General features: G+C 38.3%; 1 protein-coding gene across 1 annotated transcript in view; it reads right to left on the bottom strand.

The window, feature by feature from the left end:
* LOC109409093 (facilitated trehalose transporter Tret1) overlaps window positions 1-13,896 on the bottom strand; it is a 66,075-nt gene that overhangs the window by 35,933 nt on the left and 16,246 nt on the right. Inside the window, exons 2-3 of the mRNA XM_029870420.2 lie at window positions 11,327-12,087; window positions 2,861-3,126 (exon numbers count right to left, since the gene is read on the bottom strand). Coding sequence (XP_029726280.2) covers window positions 2,861-3,126; window positions 11,327-11,334 — 274 coding nt within the window. The 5' untranslated portion in view covers window positions 11,335-12,087. The remainder of the gene's footprint in view (window positions 1-2,860; window positions 3,127-11,326; window positions 12,088-13,896) is intronic.

The following is a 13,896-nucleotide window of genomic DNA, read 5'->3' as shown; positions in this document are numbered from 1 at the left end:
AGTTTCGCCTTAATTAATAACTGTGGAAGTGCTCAAAGAACACTAAGTTGAAACGAGGCAGGCCAAGTCCCAGTGGGGACGTAAAGCCATAAAGAAGAAAAAGAAGAAGAAGAAGATCTCAACAAACTGCGTCTTTTTGTCTGTGATTTCGCCATAACATTGAAATTTGCATAACAATTACAAAATACCAAAACAAAAATCGCTAAAAATCCATTTCGTAGGTAACGTAGTCATTAAATCAAGTTCACACGAGGCGATTGATCGCTTCGCGCGGCCGCCCCGGCTTGCTTGGATTGAATCCAAAATTAGCTCTTTCTCGAAGCGTTGCCGTCACCGCCTCCGCTGATCATTCCGCCACCAATTGATTGAGGATTGTGACCAATAACGATGATGCATTGATTGTGGTAGGATCATGTTCTAAGCTCGTAATGATGGACAATGGTCAGTTTTGTTGTTTTCGTTTTATCGTCGAATCATCTCGCGAATCGCTCGATGATGTTTGAATATATGTGTTGTATACGGATCGAGTTAAGCTGTTATGTGGTACACATTTGTTTACCAACAGGAGCTAGGTGGTATTTTTTTGTAGCAAATTGTACGACCACGCCGTTCGCAAAAACAAAATACGATAAATTCTGCGGTTGCCCGCCCGGCTTTGGTCAATGGGAAATGCTCAAGCCAAGCAAGTGGGGACACATATGGTTACAAAGTCCACTCTGCGAAGCGATCCCGACCCGACACGAGGAAGCTGTATCCCGACAACAAAACAAACGAAAGATAAAGTATAGCCAGATTCGGCCGGTTAGGGAACCTTTCGGTAAACACTTCTATTTGTGGACTTGTTATGGGATTATTAACCCGTGGCTGGGCCAGTATCTCATCCAGAAGGGTAGACACGTCGGTATCATGGTTCGATTGATGAGTTATGTAGAAATCTTTAAGTTGGTTGATGACTTTCAAGCTCTTTAGGAAACTATCCTCTTGCAATTAATAACTATAGAAAATCAGTTTTTGTTTAAAACCACAAAACCGTGATTGAGAATGAGTTCACTGTTATCTAGAATGTAAATAGTGTAGTAGAAATATTTATTAATTTCCACTAGAAATGCACAAAAAATGTTCCTACAAAAATTCCGCTCAAAATATTTCAAGCCTTATTTACCCAAACACCGTATGTAACATATGTAAACAAAAAAGATATTTTCACGTGAGGAGCTAAATTTCATTACGGACTACTTGTATTACTCACCTTTGAGGGTGATTTGTGAAAAAATACTCGGATTTTTCACGTTTCGGAAATGCTCAATGTATACCCAGGTAACCAATAAGCATTTGAATAAGCCGTATTTCTGTTTTATATCTGCATTTGACCTGCTTACTGCCGTATGAAAGCAGTTCGACTGCTTAACTGCCCTGTATTAGCAATTCAAATGATACTTAAAATCTGGCAGCAGTTATGTAGCATTTCAGATGCACGGTATGTTTTGGTCAACAAGCAGCATAACTGCTACATTATTGCCATAAAACTGCTAAGTGGAATGAGTGATGCTAAACCCGCAACACATTTCCACTTTTTAATTTACGTGCCCCGGCTGTAGATGCCATTATCATTCGCTTGTGCTGCCATTTATAGAGTAGCAACTAAGAAACATGCTTTGGTAAATAAATTCCATGGTTTTGGCTACTTTCCAATGCTCGATTTAATTATCAGCACATGCCGGGCACAAAGCATATCTGACGGAGCAACTGCCGGTGTATAATATTTAAGCTTTAAATTGAACAAAATACCAACGCACATTATCTAATCATCTATAGCTTACATCGTAGCGCGTTTCAGCACCATCGCCAACCCGAGGATCGAGGGATCAAATCGCAATTTCGCCGAAATCAGCCAAAAAACAACAACAGCATTTCAAAACGTGTCCCCAAGCATCAAAAGTTGCACAGGAGAGAGAGGATAAAAATAGCAGAGAAAGGGAAGCCGTAAAATGGGCAGGGGAAATATTTTGTTTTATTTTTGACAATCTAGTCTGGGGGATAGGAAATTTAAGCATTTAATCAGCCGTATATTGGGCCAAAACCTGCATTTAAGTAGCACTTATGGCGCATATAGGGCAAATTAGCATTTAATGACCTGCTGTAAAGGCGCATATAGTGCCGAATTAATGCCAATTTAAATGCTTATTGGTTACCTGGGTAGGTCGCTATGGAAACAGCGAACTTCCCCTTCGATTTTCTCCGTTCGTAGATTTCATTAGATACGGTGTTACCAAACCAAAAAGTTAGGTTTCATTTGTATTAAAAAAATATCATTTTCGAAGTTTTTAATTTATAAAATTTGGTTTGAATGGTATGCCATGACGCCTTTGTTTCTAATTATAGCCCTCGTCAACGGGAACCAAAATATGCCAACCATATGAATTATTATAATAAGAACAGGGAACTGCGCATCAAACCCAGACGACTGAGATTCGAATTCCAATGATTTGTATTTATAGCTGCATCTTTGGAAGCTGCGTTTTGGTTTCTTTGTTTGTACTTAGGAACTAAGTTGACGGAAGCAAAGTACTAAGTGCTAATGAATTGACTACTTTGGTGTCGCAGATCAACGTCGCACGCGCACAAACTCGGATGTGGGAGTTAAAAATAACGGTTTTGTTTTGATGACTACGAGTATATGGTATGTAACCATTCACGAATAGGAAGAGGTATTCACCAATCGCTCACATCTCGTGGTTCGTAGATCTCGTGATGTGAATTGGGAAAGAGATTGTTGAGGCTGGTCAGTGTACCCTACTGCCATTATGTTACGCGTATGTCATACGAAATAAAGTTATAGTAACAACGATTCTGTACTTACCAACCCATGATGCCTGGCTTTCGTCCACCGGTATGAGCGAGTCCTTGGCGTGCAGCTGAGGTATCACGACGGCTGAGAAGCCAAAAATCAGACCCGTGTTGATGGTACCGATGTTGGCAATGAAGGCCGCTATCACCTGGCGCATGGCTTTGCCCCGTTCGCGTTTGTCCGGTTGGCCTTCGAGATTCGGTAGCGTGACGCCCTTCTCGTTGGTGGTCACTATCTTGGGCACCGGGCCCTTTTCCACTAGGGCGGAGTTTTCCATTCTGGGAGGAGAGGGAAAAATGAATGGGAGAGAATTAGACACTATTTCCTACTGATGTTCCTACTGGTGTTCCAAAAATAAACTATTTGGCATGAAAACAACCAAGCATCTCCATTTGTTTCTCAACCATGTAAACTATAGACACTATAGATACCATAGACTCGTGGAGGCGAAGACAACTGTAGCCAAACGAATTGTCAGTTCGTGTAGCCAAACGAGCATGACGTCACGATTTCAATAGTGACAATGGATAGCGTGACGGTACACTCGAAATTCACGGTAAAACACACTAAAATCATATTGCTCAAGCATGTCTTCGTGAGTCTATGGTATCTATAGTGTAATGTAAACAATCATAGCTGGAATAGTGGAGGGAAATGGAGCGTCCATAAATTGCGTCACGCAAAAATTGCCCATTTTCAACCCCCTCCTTCCTATGTCACCCTTTTTGTATATAACCTATTAAATTTTTGTTTGGGTTGTCACCCTTTACTGAACAACCGCCCCCCCTTCCCCTAAAAACGTGACGTAATTTATGGACGTTCCCTAACGAAAAATTGTTCATTCACACCCTATGACAAAGTTGATGATTAGAGCTATCTTCGACAATGGAACAGTTTTGCATTTGTATATTATGTTACAAAGTCTGAGATTTTTTTGTACAAAATGATCATCTGGGGTCAATGCAAACATTCTCGACATGATAGGGTATCGGGATGCTTCGTTGGCATAGCCCCCTCGTTCGGCCTATCTCAACGTTAACCAAAAACTCAAACAAACACGCATAACTGGATATCGGAAAAGCTATGAGGCAAACAACTGTAACATTTCGTTTCAATTTTAGCACTTTTGAGCATTAAAAATGAATGAAAATGTCACTTTGTTTAGCTTTTGTAGACGCCATGATTCTTCGGCTTAGTGGGTAGTCTATACACATGTTCATAAATGGCATGATTCTGGAACATTTCGAACTGACTTTTCAATAACTGAACATTTGATGCGACGGTGAAAGACGCTATTTTGAGCTTGTATATTTGTTTTCAACGAATAATAAATATTTTACAAGTTGAATGTGGGCCGAATATTGAGGACATTTTTTTTTACTATGTACCCAAGTCTTGGTCCATCAGTAAAGTGACGTCAACAACATTGCTTGCGTAAGAACCAGAAAGAACGAACAGGAAGAAAGATTTTGTGTACGGTGACTGTAAAAATAGGGTATTGGTTCCCTTATTTAGCATGTGGCTACCATTTTCATCCTACGAAAAACAAGGGATTGGGCTGTTTGTTTTGTTTCTTATTTTTGTATTTTTTGTTAGAAGTGAGCACCCATGTAAACACAAAGAACGGAATCAATCGGTGCCGTAATCGCTTGTTTTCGAATAGGATGAATATGGGAGCATGAGATTACTGATGTCACACATACCCTATAACACAATAATAGGGTTGCGTTGTTTTCGTTAATAAATTAAGAAAGAACTTAAGTTTAAGTAATTTATTTACAGTTTTTTGAAAATTTGACTCCAAAATGTAATGTACAAGTAAGATTGGTGAACAAACAGAGATAATACTTCAGCAGAAATATTGAAAAAATGAGATAATAAGTGGTTCTAGTGCATGGAAAGCAATAGGCCAACATTGTATCCACTAATAGGCCAATTTTTGTACCATGACCAACGTTGCATACCATCGCATCGAGTCTTTTCAACTTAATAAAGTAAATTCTTGAATATTTACGTTAGTCTACTTCCAATAGGAGGCAATCAGTGAAGTACTAGATTGAAAGTAGTGAGCTGGATTTTTGTATGGTGAGATGTTCAATTCTCCATTTCTGCAATGAAATGGTTCAAACAGCGTGGGTATTATGATTTCTTGACTAATTTGATGCTGTTTGAGCAAAAGTTTGGGTAACTGTGTTGTTGAATTTGCATGAAATAAATAATACAACAACAAAGTTACCCAAACTTTTGCTCAAACAGCATCAAATTAGCCAAGAAATCCTATAACCCACGCTGTTTGCACCAATTCATTGCAAAAATGGAGAATTGAACATCTCACCATACAAAAATCCAGCTCACTACTTTCAATCTAGTACTTCACTGATTGCCTCCTATTGGGGAAACATGCATTACCTAGAGTGTGTAATAGGGTCAACATATTATTTCTAGTGCTATTAATTCATGAGTTATGGTCAAAATTGTCAATGTGGCTTGCAAATTAGGCCAAGGAATGGTACATATACCCTATTGCTGAATTCCCGCGTTTTGCCGCCCCTTCAAACTCAGGTAATACCATATAATAATTGCTAAAACACGTTCATTTACGACCAAATATCGGGAAAGGTGAATGTAAGTCACGTACCATGTATAACTCAACGTAAGCACACAACTCATCAACAAAAAAGCCCTAAAATTGTTTTCGATTCAAAAGGTACCTAATTTATATTCTAAGAAAAATACTCGAATAAAAACAAAAAGAAACCCGTATTTCGCTTCGATCGATAGCCTCTGGAGGATCGCTAAAAATAAACGTCCACGAATTGAGATGCAAAGAAGAACCGCATTACATAACAACCGGGAGAACACTACACTATCCCACATTTGGGCTTCCCAAAAAAAAAAGAAATAAGACAAAAAAAGCGGTGTACGATAATAATTGCGCGTTAGACCTTGACTTTCTGCAAACCGGAACGGCGCGGCGGCGATCTGGACGTGTCGTTGTTTCGATTTCGCTTGAAAGTAGGAAGATAGGTAGGTACGTACCTACCTATCTATCTCTCCATCAAACTCATCTAAATTCAACGATTCAAGAATCGTCCGATCTGCGAGACGGAGTGGAAACCGAAAACAAGGCGCTACCCGAGCAAAAATGGATGAATGAATTCAATTTGTTGTGATTGTGGAACAGTGCATACAGGCAATAATGAGTTCTACGATAGTTGAGTAAAAATGAAGCTGTAAATTATATGGAATGAGAAATTTGACTGAATGACCAGACCCGAGGAGATTAGCAAACACTATAAAGAAAAACCAGTCTACTTTAAACCAATCAAAGTAGTTGTTGTTCAAAATTTCAAAATAAAGTAGATTTTGTCAGCCCCATTTTGCGGCAAACTTTTGCTCTCATTATCTCACGGTCAAACTTCGACCAATTCATTTGTGTTTATCATCGAACTACAGCTGTAATACATAACATAGAGCGATAAAATGTTTGAAAAACTATTTAGGATTTTGAACAGAGCATAAAATGTGTTCCGAAAAGGGGCTGACAAAATCGGGTCACTGATTGATTTATACCAGCTTTTGAAGAAACTTAGGTCAAATCATATCCTGCATTGATTGTAATAGTAAAGCCTGCGCAGATCAAAAACGGTTTGACCTAGAAAAAATTGTTGTAAGGAGTAAATGGAGGTTATTTATTGTATTTTGTAGAAAAAATATGAAAAATACCGCTTTTATTTCTTTAAAATATATATTTGATCTGATTGTCAAATTCAGGCCATTTTATTCTGCACAAACCAATGATCGTAAACATTTGCAAATTTCACAGCTTACGGGCTCGTATTTCCACAAGAAACAAAATTATATTCATCAAAGACATGCTCAAAACAAGTTACGACATTAAACTCTTACAAATATGGTTCACAAGACCATAATAAACTTATAGCCTTATTGTCCATTCACGCTATATTCAAAGCATAATTTTACTCAAAGTATTTTTTCATGAAAAATTATTTACTAGGATCAGTTTTTGGATCTACGTTTCCCTAATTCAAGTGGCCTAACATAATTCATATCGAAACCTGGATTGTTTTTGGCATTATAAGCAGTTTTCCATAACAGTAGTCGGAAATTTAAAGTCATAAGGCTAACTCCTCCTTTTAAACCTAAACTTTGATAGTTTTAATGGATGAAACACTTAAAACCATATAGATTTTGAAACAATTAATGTAATTTTATGATCACAAATGAAAAAACTTCTGGGTAGATTCAGTTTTATTAAAAAAGTCGTTAGATATTTCACGCCATCAAAACACATCCAATAAATTTCGTCAGCAATCGTCCATACAGCTTTCGAGCCACGATGATTCATATTGTTCTCCGTCAAATCATTGGTTTCTTGTATACCAATACTATTCGTGTAGTATCCCTCCCGTATGCGTATTTGCCGAACTTAAGTTTAAGCGAAAACAGTTTTAACTAAGTTTAAATATATGTGCAAGCCTTTGTTTTTCCATAAAACCCTTCAAAAGCTTACTATAGCTATATTGGAAATTTTAAAACACCCATGGAATATTTTACCTCCCTTAATCAACAATCATAATACCTGCAATGATTCTATACTGCGTAATTGGTGGGTTTGGTAATTATATATTCCTACACAAATCTTGAATCTGACGATGATTGGTTTTTACTCAATTTGTGCAGAAAAAACTGGCACTCTCTACGAATTCAGGTTAGTAATTCATCTAAAAAAATAAAAACAGCATTTTTTTTATTTTTCCTACAAACTACAGTAGATAAGCTTCAATTGCTTCTTACAACACTTTTTTCCAAGTGACACTGTTTTTGACCTGCAGTCGGTTGAAAGTGTACCGATTCTAAAGTGCGCAGGCTTTAATATGAAAATATAAGAAAATACCCACAGTAATAGCAATATCTATCTATCATTTTTGTTCTTTTCATGTACATATTTTTCACTTTAATCCTATTTCCTTTCAGTCGATGAAAAATTCTAAAAAACTCCAACGATGGAAAATTACGATCATGACTAGGATATTCATCAAAATACCTTCTGAATTTTTATCATAATCAAATGCCAAACTTATAAAAAAAATGTCAGGAGTGGGATTTTATCCCAGGTCCTCGGCGCGATAGTCACTTGCTTTAACCATGGCACAAGGTCCGCTCCAAATTGAACATTTGCTTAATCCTCATACCCATCCCCAAATGCAGCATCACGGAGACAAATTTCGTTCGTTTGAAACAAAAATATTCATGTTTATTCGGTAAACTGATATAATATTTAAAACTAAAATATTATTTTTTAAAACTAACTCAATTACATATTGATTTTTACAATACCCATTGAAGAGCCCCCCGTTCCGCCGTCGAGAACATAAACAAAACTCTCGAGTTCCAGCTGCAGCACCAAATAAGATTTCCTCTTGCAAAAAAAGTCAAGTTTCACCGTAGGGCCGACCTGCCACAAAAGACATTTTTTTTACATTTGTTTCTAACATAACCTGTCAGAAGATGCACGTTTGTTTCAAAAATGGATTGATTTTCAAATCCCGATAAAAAAAACCATGAGGCATATTTGAAAGATTCCAGGGGAATTCCCAGAATCCTTGCAGAAAGCCCTGGAGGAATCCCGATAGGCATCAATGAAAGAAACCCGAAAAGATTTCCTGAAGGAATCCCCGAAAAAATCATGAAAGAATCATTGACGGAATCCAGGAGAAATTGCTTGCCGAATATCGAAAGTAATCAATGAAAAAATGCCACGAGAAATTTTTGGGCAAATGTCTGGATGCATCAGTGAAGCAATCTCGGGAGAAATACCGTGAGAAATCCCGAGAAAAAAACCTTAACATTTCAGAAGGGAGTAACTGCTTTTGAAAGCAATATCTTATCACAAAGCTGTAGACCGCATTTAATCCTTCCTATGTAATCCGCTATCAGAGGAAATAGAATTTTATCTTTTTATTAGTGCTGGTAGATTGCTTTGAAAGGATGAACTATGATTCACAGCTTCAAACGACGGTACAGTGAAAAAGCAGTGACGTTCTTTTGAAATGTGCTAACCAATAGACCATTCACCATTGAAAACAAATTTTGAAAATGGCATCTTTCCGCTGCAGAATTTCAAACGACCCTAACCACATTTATCTTAAACTTAACTGAAAATTTTGAATTTCTAAAATGTTAGGGTACCACTTGGGTACCACTTGGGCAGTGGCTGGTATTTTGGGCACTTTTTCGTTATAACTCAGTCAATTCCAGATCAAAGTGAGCTTGCTCCGCAAAAAACTCAATTGGTTGTATTTTCTAGAAAGCGGAACCCAGCCCAACTGAAACTCAATCTTTTGGGAATAGAAATCGACCAGTCTTTGATTTCGAAGTACCTTGGGGTCTGGTTTGATTCAAAAGGCACTTGGGTACCCAAATCAAATATTTGGTGCAAAAATGTCAACAAAGGATCAATTTTCTACGCACAATTACCGGAACATGGTGGGGTGCTCACCCGGAGGACCTCATAAAACTTTACAAAACGACTATTCTCTCTGTTATTAAGTATGGCTCTTTCTGCTTCCACTCAGCAGCAAACTGCCACCTAATAAAGTTGGAACGAATTCAATACCGTTGTTTTCGTATTGTGAACTTCTAAAGAATCGCTTATGGGAACTCTCGCTTAGGTTACTCATCAAGTGTGGAGTGAGCAACACACTTGTCATTGAAAACTTCGAAGAAATGCTCAGTCTGAACACTCAATCAAAATTCATAAGAATCTATCTGTTCTACATGTCATCTGACATAAGCCTAAAAAGTTATAATCCTCCTCGTGTACACTTCGCTAATGACAGTTTCTCTGTTAAATACGATCTGTCCATGAAACAAGCTCTTCATGGAATACCAGATCAACTTCGATGTATATCTATTCCTCGCATTTTTAACGAAAAGTACCAACATGTCAATTCCTGTAAGAGATTCTTCACTGGGGTCTCGCATAAATGGATTCACTGGTTTTGGTGTCTTCAATGGAAATTTTACCGCCTTCCGCAAACTTCAGGAACCTTGTTCGGTTTATGTTGCTGAGCTGGCAGCAATCAACTTCGCTTTGGGGATGATTTCCAACATGCCCGTCGACCATTTCTTCATCTTCTCGGATAGCCATAGTTCGATTGAGGCACTCCGGTCGAAGAAACCTGTAAAGCATTCATCTTACTTTCTTACAAAAATAAGGGAGCAGATGGGTGCACTGGTCGAAAGATCATACAAGATTACCTTTGTATGGGTCCCTCCACATTGCTCAATTTATGGCAATGAGAAGGCGGACTATCTCGCAAAGGTGGGCGCACAGGAAGGTGAGATCTATGATAGAAGAATTTCACATGATGATTTTTTCCACTTTGTTCGCCAGAGTTCTCTTCAAAGTTGGCAAAATGATTGGCGAGATGGCCAGCTGGGACGGTGGTTACATTCCATTATTCCTAATGAATATTTGCGAGTGTGGTGGTATGGTTTGGATGTAAGTCGCAATTTCATTCGCGTAATGTCAAGACTTATGTCCAACCATTACTCGCTAGATGCGCATTTACACAGGATTAACCTCGCGTTGAGCAATGTTTGTACTAAGTGCGGTTCCGGTTATGATGACATCGACCTCGTAGTTTGGCAATGCCCGGATAATGACGCCTCCAGAGCACTACTTTTTGATACCCTTGAGGCCCGAGGTAGACAACCCTATGTTCTTGTGAGAGATGTGTTGGGGACCCGCGATGTCACATACATGGGATGTATTTTCGACTTTCTTCGCTCTGCTGGTATAAAAGTTTAATTCGCTTGTGTTTTCTTCTCCAGTTTTATTTTCTCTGTTTTGTCCTCTTTGTGTTACCAAGCTGCTCCTGGCCATCCGGAAGACCAAGTCCCACAACAAGTTGGTACCAACACCACAAGACAGCAAATACGCTAGCAAGATGCGATTCACCCCCGGATGAGCTGCAGTGAAACCTATGGTCCAATCCTTACCCTGTCCATCCCTCAAAATGTGACCTTCTAACCTCGAGCTGCCACGAGTACCCTGGCTTCCACCCATTACTAACAGATATCATTAAAAAGTTATTATGTACTATGTTTAATGTATACTATTAAGTACAAAAAAAGATCTTCGGCTCCGTAAAGCGTTATACGTGATTGAGCCCTAAATAAATGAACTAGATAAAAAAAAGAAGTTTGCGGGTTTCGTTTTATTTTGTAAACTAGTGTAATTGGGAATATCTCCTCCTAGGATGGCCACATGATCTAGATTTCACATTTCTCGTACAATATTTTATATCCAACAACTTTGTTTCAACCAGCCCAGTAAATTGAACAAATGAAATTGAACAACAATGATGATCTTCACTAACCCCCTGTTGTGATACAATACAATGTACCGTATTTCATTGAGGTATTTTTATTAGGCCCCGAACTACTCACCCCGTCATTTTATCGCTGTTTTTTTCTCCTACTTCTGATACTTTATTTACACACTCTGCTCAGCTCGTTCGTGTTGTTCTAAGGCTCAGCTGTGCTCGTCAGAACGATCTACCAACGAACGGCAGTAATTCTGCATTCAGTCTCAGATTGCCGTTGACACGCTTTTCTTCACGCGAATCGGATAAAACTGTTACTATCGTTGAGAGTACAACAAATCAACACTACTGCTGGGGATATGCATGCACTTTCTGCCTGTCGGCTTATAGGTCTGTTTTTTATTCTCTTAGCACCAACAACAATCAGCATCAACAATGGGTGTTGGGGGAATATTATTATACGCAACACACTTCTTCACTCGCGGCGTTCTCGCGTCGGCACTTAGGTGAAACAATGGAAATATTTTCGATTTGTCACAACTGGTGCCTTGCATATGCACACAACTCATATAGGAATCAATATCACAGTTTGGCGGGGGAACTATTTTGGTTTTTGGTCGACGATGATTTCGACATACACACGCGCGCTCTCCTAGAGGAAAACTACACTTTCGGGGAAGTTGCACCACGCGGATTGACGATAACCGGCTTCGGCCAGCGGGAAGATCACTGTCATCTTTCGTCGACCGTTCGACGCCACCTCTCGCGCTTGCTGGATGGGATAATTACGAGCGGAGACAATTGAGTCCCGGCAGGGCATCAACTATATCCTTCGCTTCGATAGCTAGCGGTCGGTTGTGGATCGTCCCGGCTTCTGTCTGGGCCCTGTGTGTGGTAATACCGACATGAAACGAGAAATGGATACAAAATGGAATAGGAATTAATTAATTGGAAAACACTTCCTTGTTGGGGAAGTTCGTTGGATGGGGTAGTGATGGTGGTAGGCATTGGCGTATCTAGGATTTTTTCCTAGGGGGTGCCCAGGGGGTGCCAGATTTAGTGGCTTTTCAGCCGCTCAAACCGATTGATCTAATTTGCAAAATTGTGGAACTCGGCCTTCTATATAAATGTGAAGTGTTTAAAACGTCTATTAGACAAATGCTGTATTATTGTGAACTAAAAACTCAGTAAACCGCAGAAACTAAAAATTCTTCAAAAAATAAGGTTAATATAGGAAATTTTTATTTTCATTCTAAACTTCACGTTTACTACGGCAAGCTCTGTGTTTTATCGCATGCAAGCAATCATTTGAATATGAACATAACTTTCCAGAGCAACTGTAATAGAGCTTGCTGACGTTTATTCACCTTTCTCTTTCAAACATGCAGGCGAAATAGAATTTGTTGTCATCAGGAAAGGTTTCCCGATGAAAACAAATCCTATCCCGCCTGCATGCATGAAAGAGAGAGGTGAATAAACGTCAGCAAGCTCTATACTTGGTGTTAAATCAGGATACTTATTTGCATTTTCGGTTTGAACTTAACATAAATAGTGACTGTCTTTCGTAACGCGTTTCGGTCGAAGAGTAGTAGACCGAAACGCGTTACGCAAATAATGCTGTTTGTTGATCATTTCACCGAAAATAGCCAATCTAACTAAGCATATAATTTATTAGAATATTGTTTTGCAATTTGTTGCACAATTCAAATTTCTTTTGGAAATCCCTCAATAATTTCTTTGTCATTGACAAATTTCTTCGGCTTTGTATCCTCTTCGATAATTTCTTTGAGAATAAGTTTGGAATTTGTTACAAAAAAAAACTTTCAGCATATCCTTTAATAATTTCATTTGTTAGTTCATGGAGTTTAAGTGGCTTATTGTTAAATGTGATTTCAAATTCTTCGGATTTTTTGGGCGTACCTTCACCAATCGTTTTAGGAGTTTCTCAAGAGTTTTTCCTTTAATTATGCCACTAATCCATTTGATATTTTATTTAATTTCTCCAGCACCCAATATCTCGGTATCAACATCTTTCGGTGAAGTCTTTCAATTCCCATTGTATTTTTTCGGGATTTACTTCGGTACGTTTTTTTTTAATTTATTTTATCTTTGTAATTAAATATTTCTTTGATAATATATTTGAGGAATTTCTCGACAATTACATTGAAAATTTTTTCGGTAATTCTTTTATAATTCACATCTATAATTCCAGTGAATGTTATCAGACAAATAATTCATCGAGTTTTCTTCACTAATAAATTAAGGAATTCCTGCAACAGTTTCTTTCGGGATACTTCGGCAATTCCAATGAAACTTGCTTTGAAAATGTTATCAGGCAAATCAGGAATCGTCTTTCGTTATTCCTTTGGGAAGTTATACAGTATTTCTTTTGAAAATTCCTCTGACAAATTTCTTAGAGATTTCTGTTGTTTTTTTTTTTTGAAAAAATCTTCGCCAATCAATCATTGAAACCAACTTTTCCGCCACTCACCGCATCAAAACAAAAGCACCACCGTATATGTACTGTTACATGGTGACAGCAGTCGAGTTACGTCAAATCTACGATGGTGCTATCTGTTCATTTCATAGCGGCCGATTTAGTTATTTTAGTGTTCCATTCTTTTGAACATTTCTTCACAATTTGGACGAATCCCTTTTAAAATTCGTTCAGAAATTCCTTCGATGGTTTTTTTT

The sequence above is a fragment of the Aedes albopictus genome, chromosome 2 (genome assembly GCF_035046485.1).
Source record: "Aedes albopictus strain Foshan chromosome 2, AalbF5, whole genome shotgun sequence".
Lineage (NCBI taxonomy): Eukaryota > Metazoa > Arthropoda > Insecta > Diptera > Culicidae > Aedes > Aedes albopictus.
Note: the sequence above shows the minus strand (reverse complement) of the source record. Positions and strands in the feature narration are given on the sequence as shown.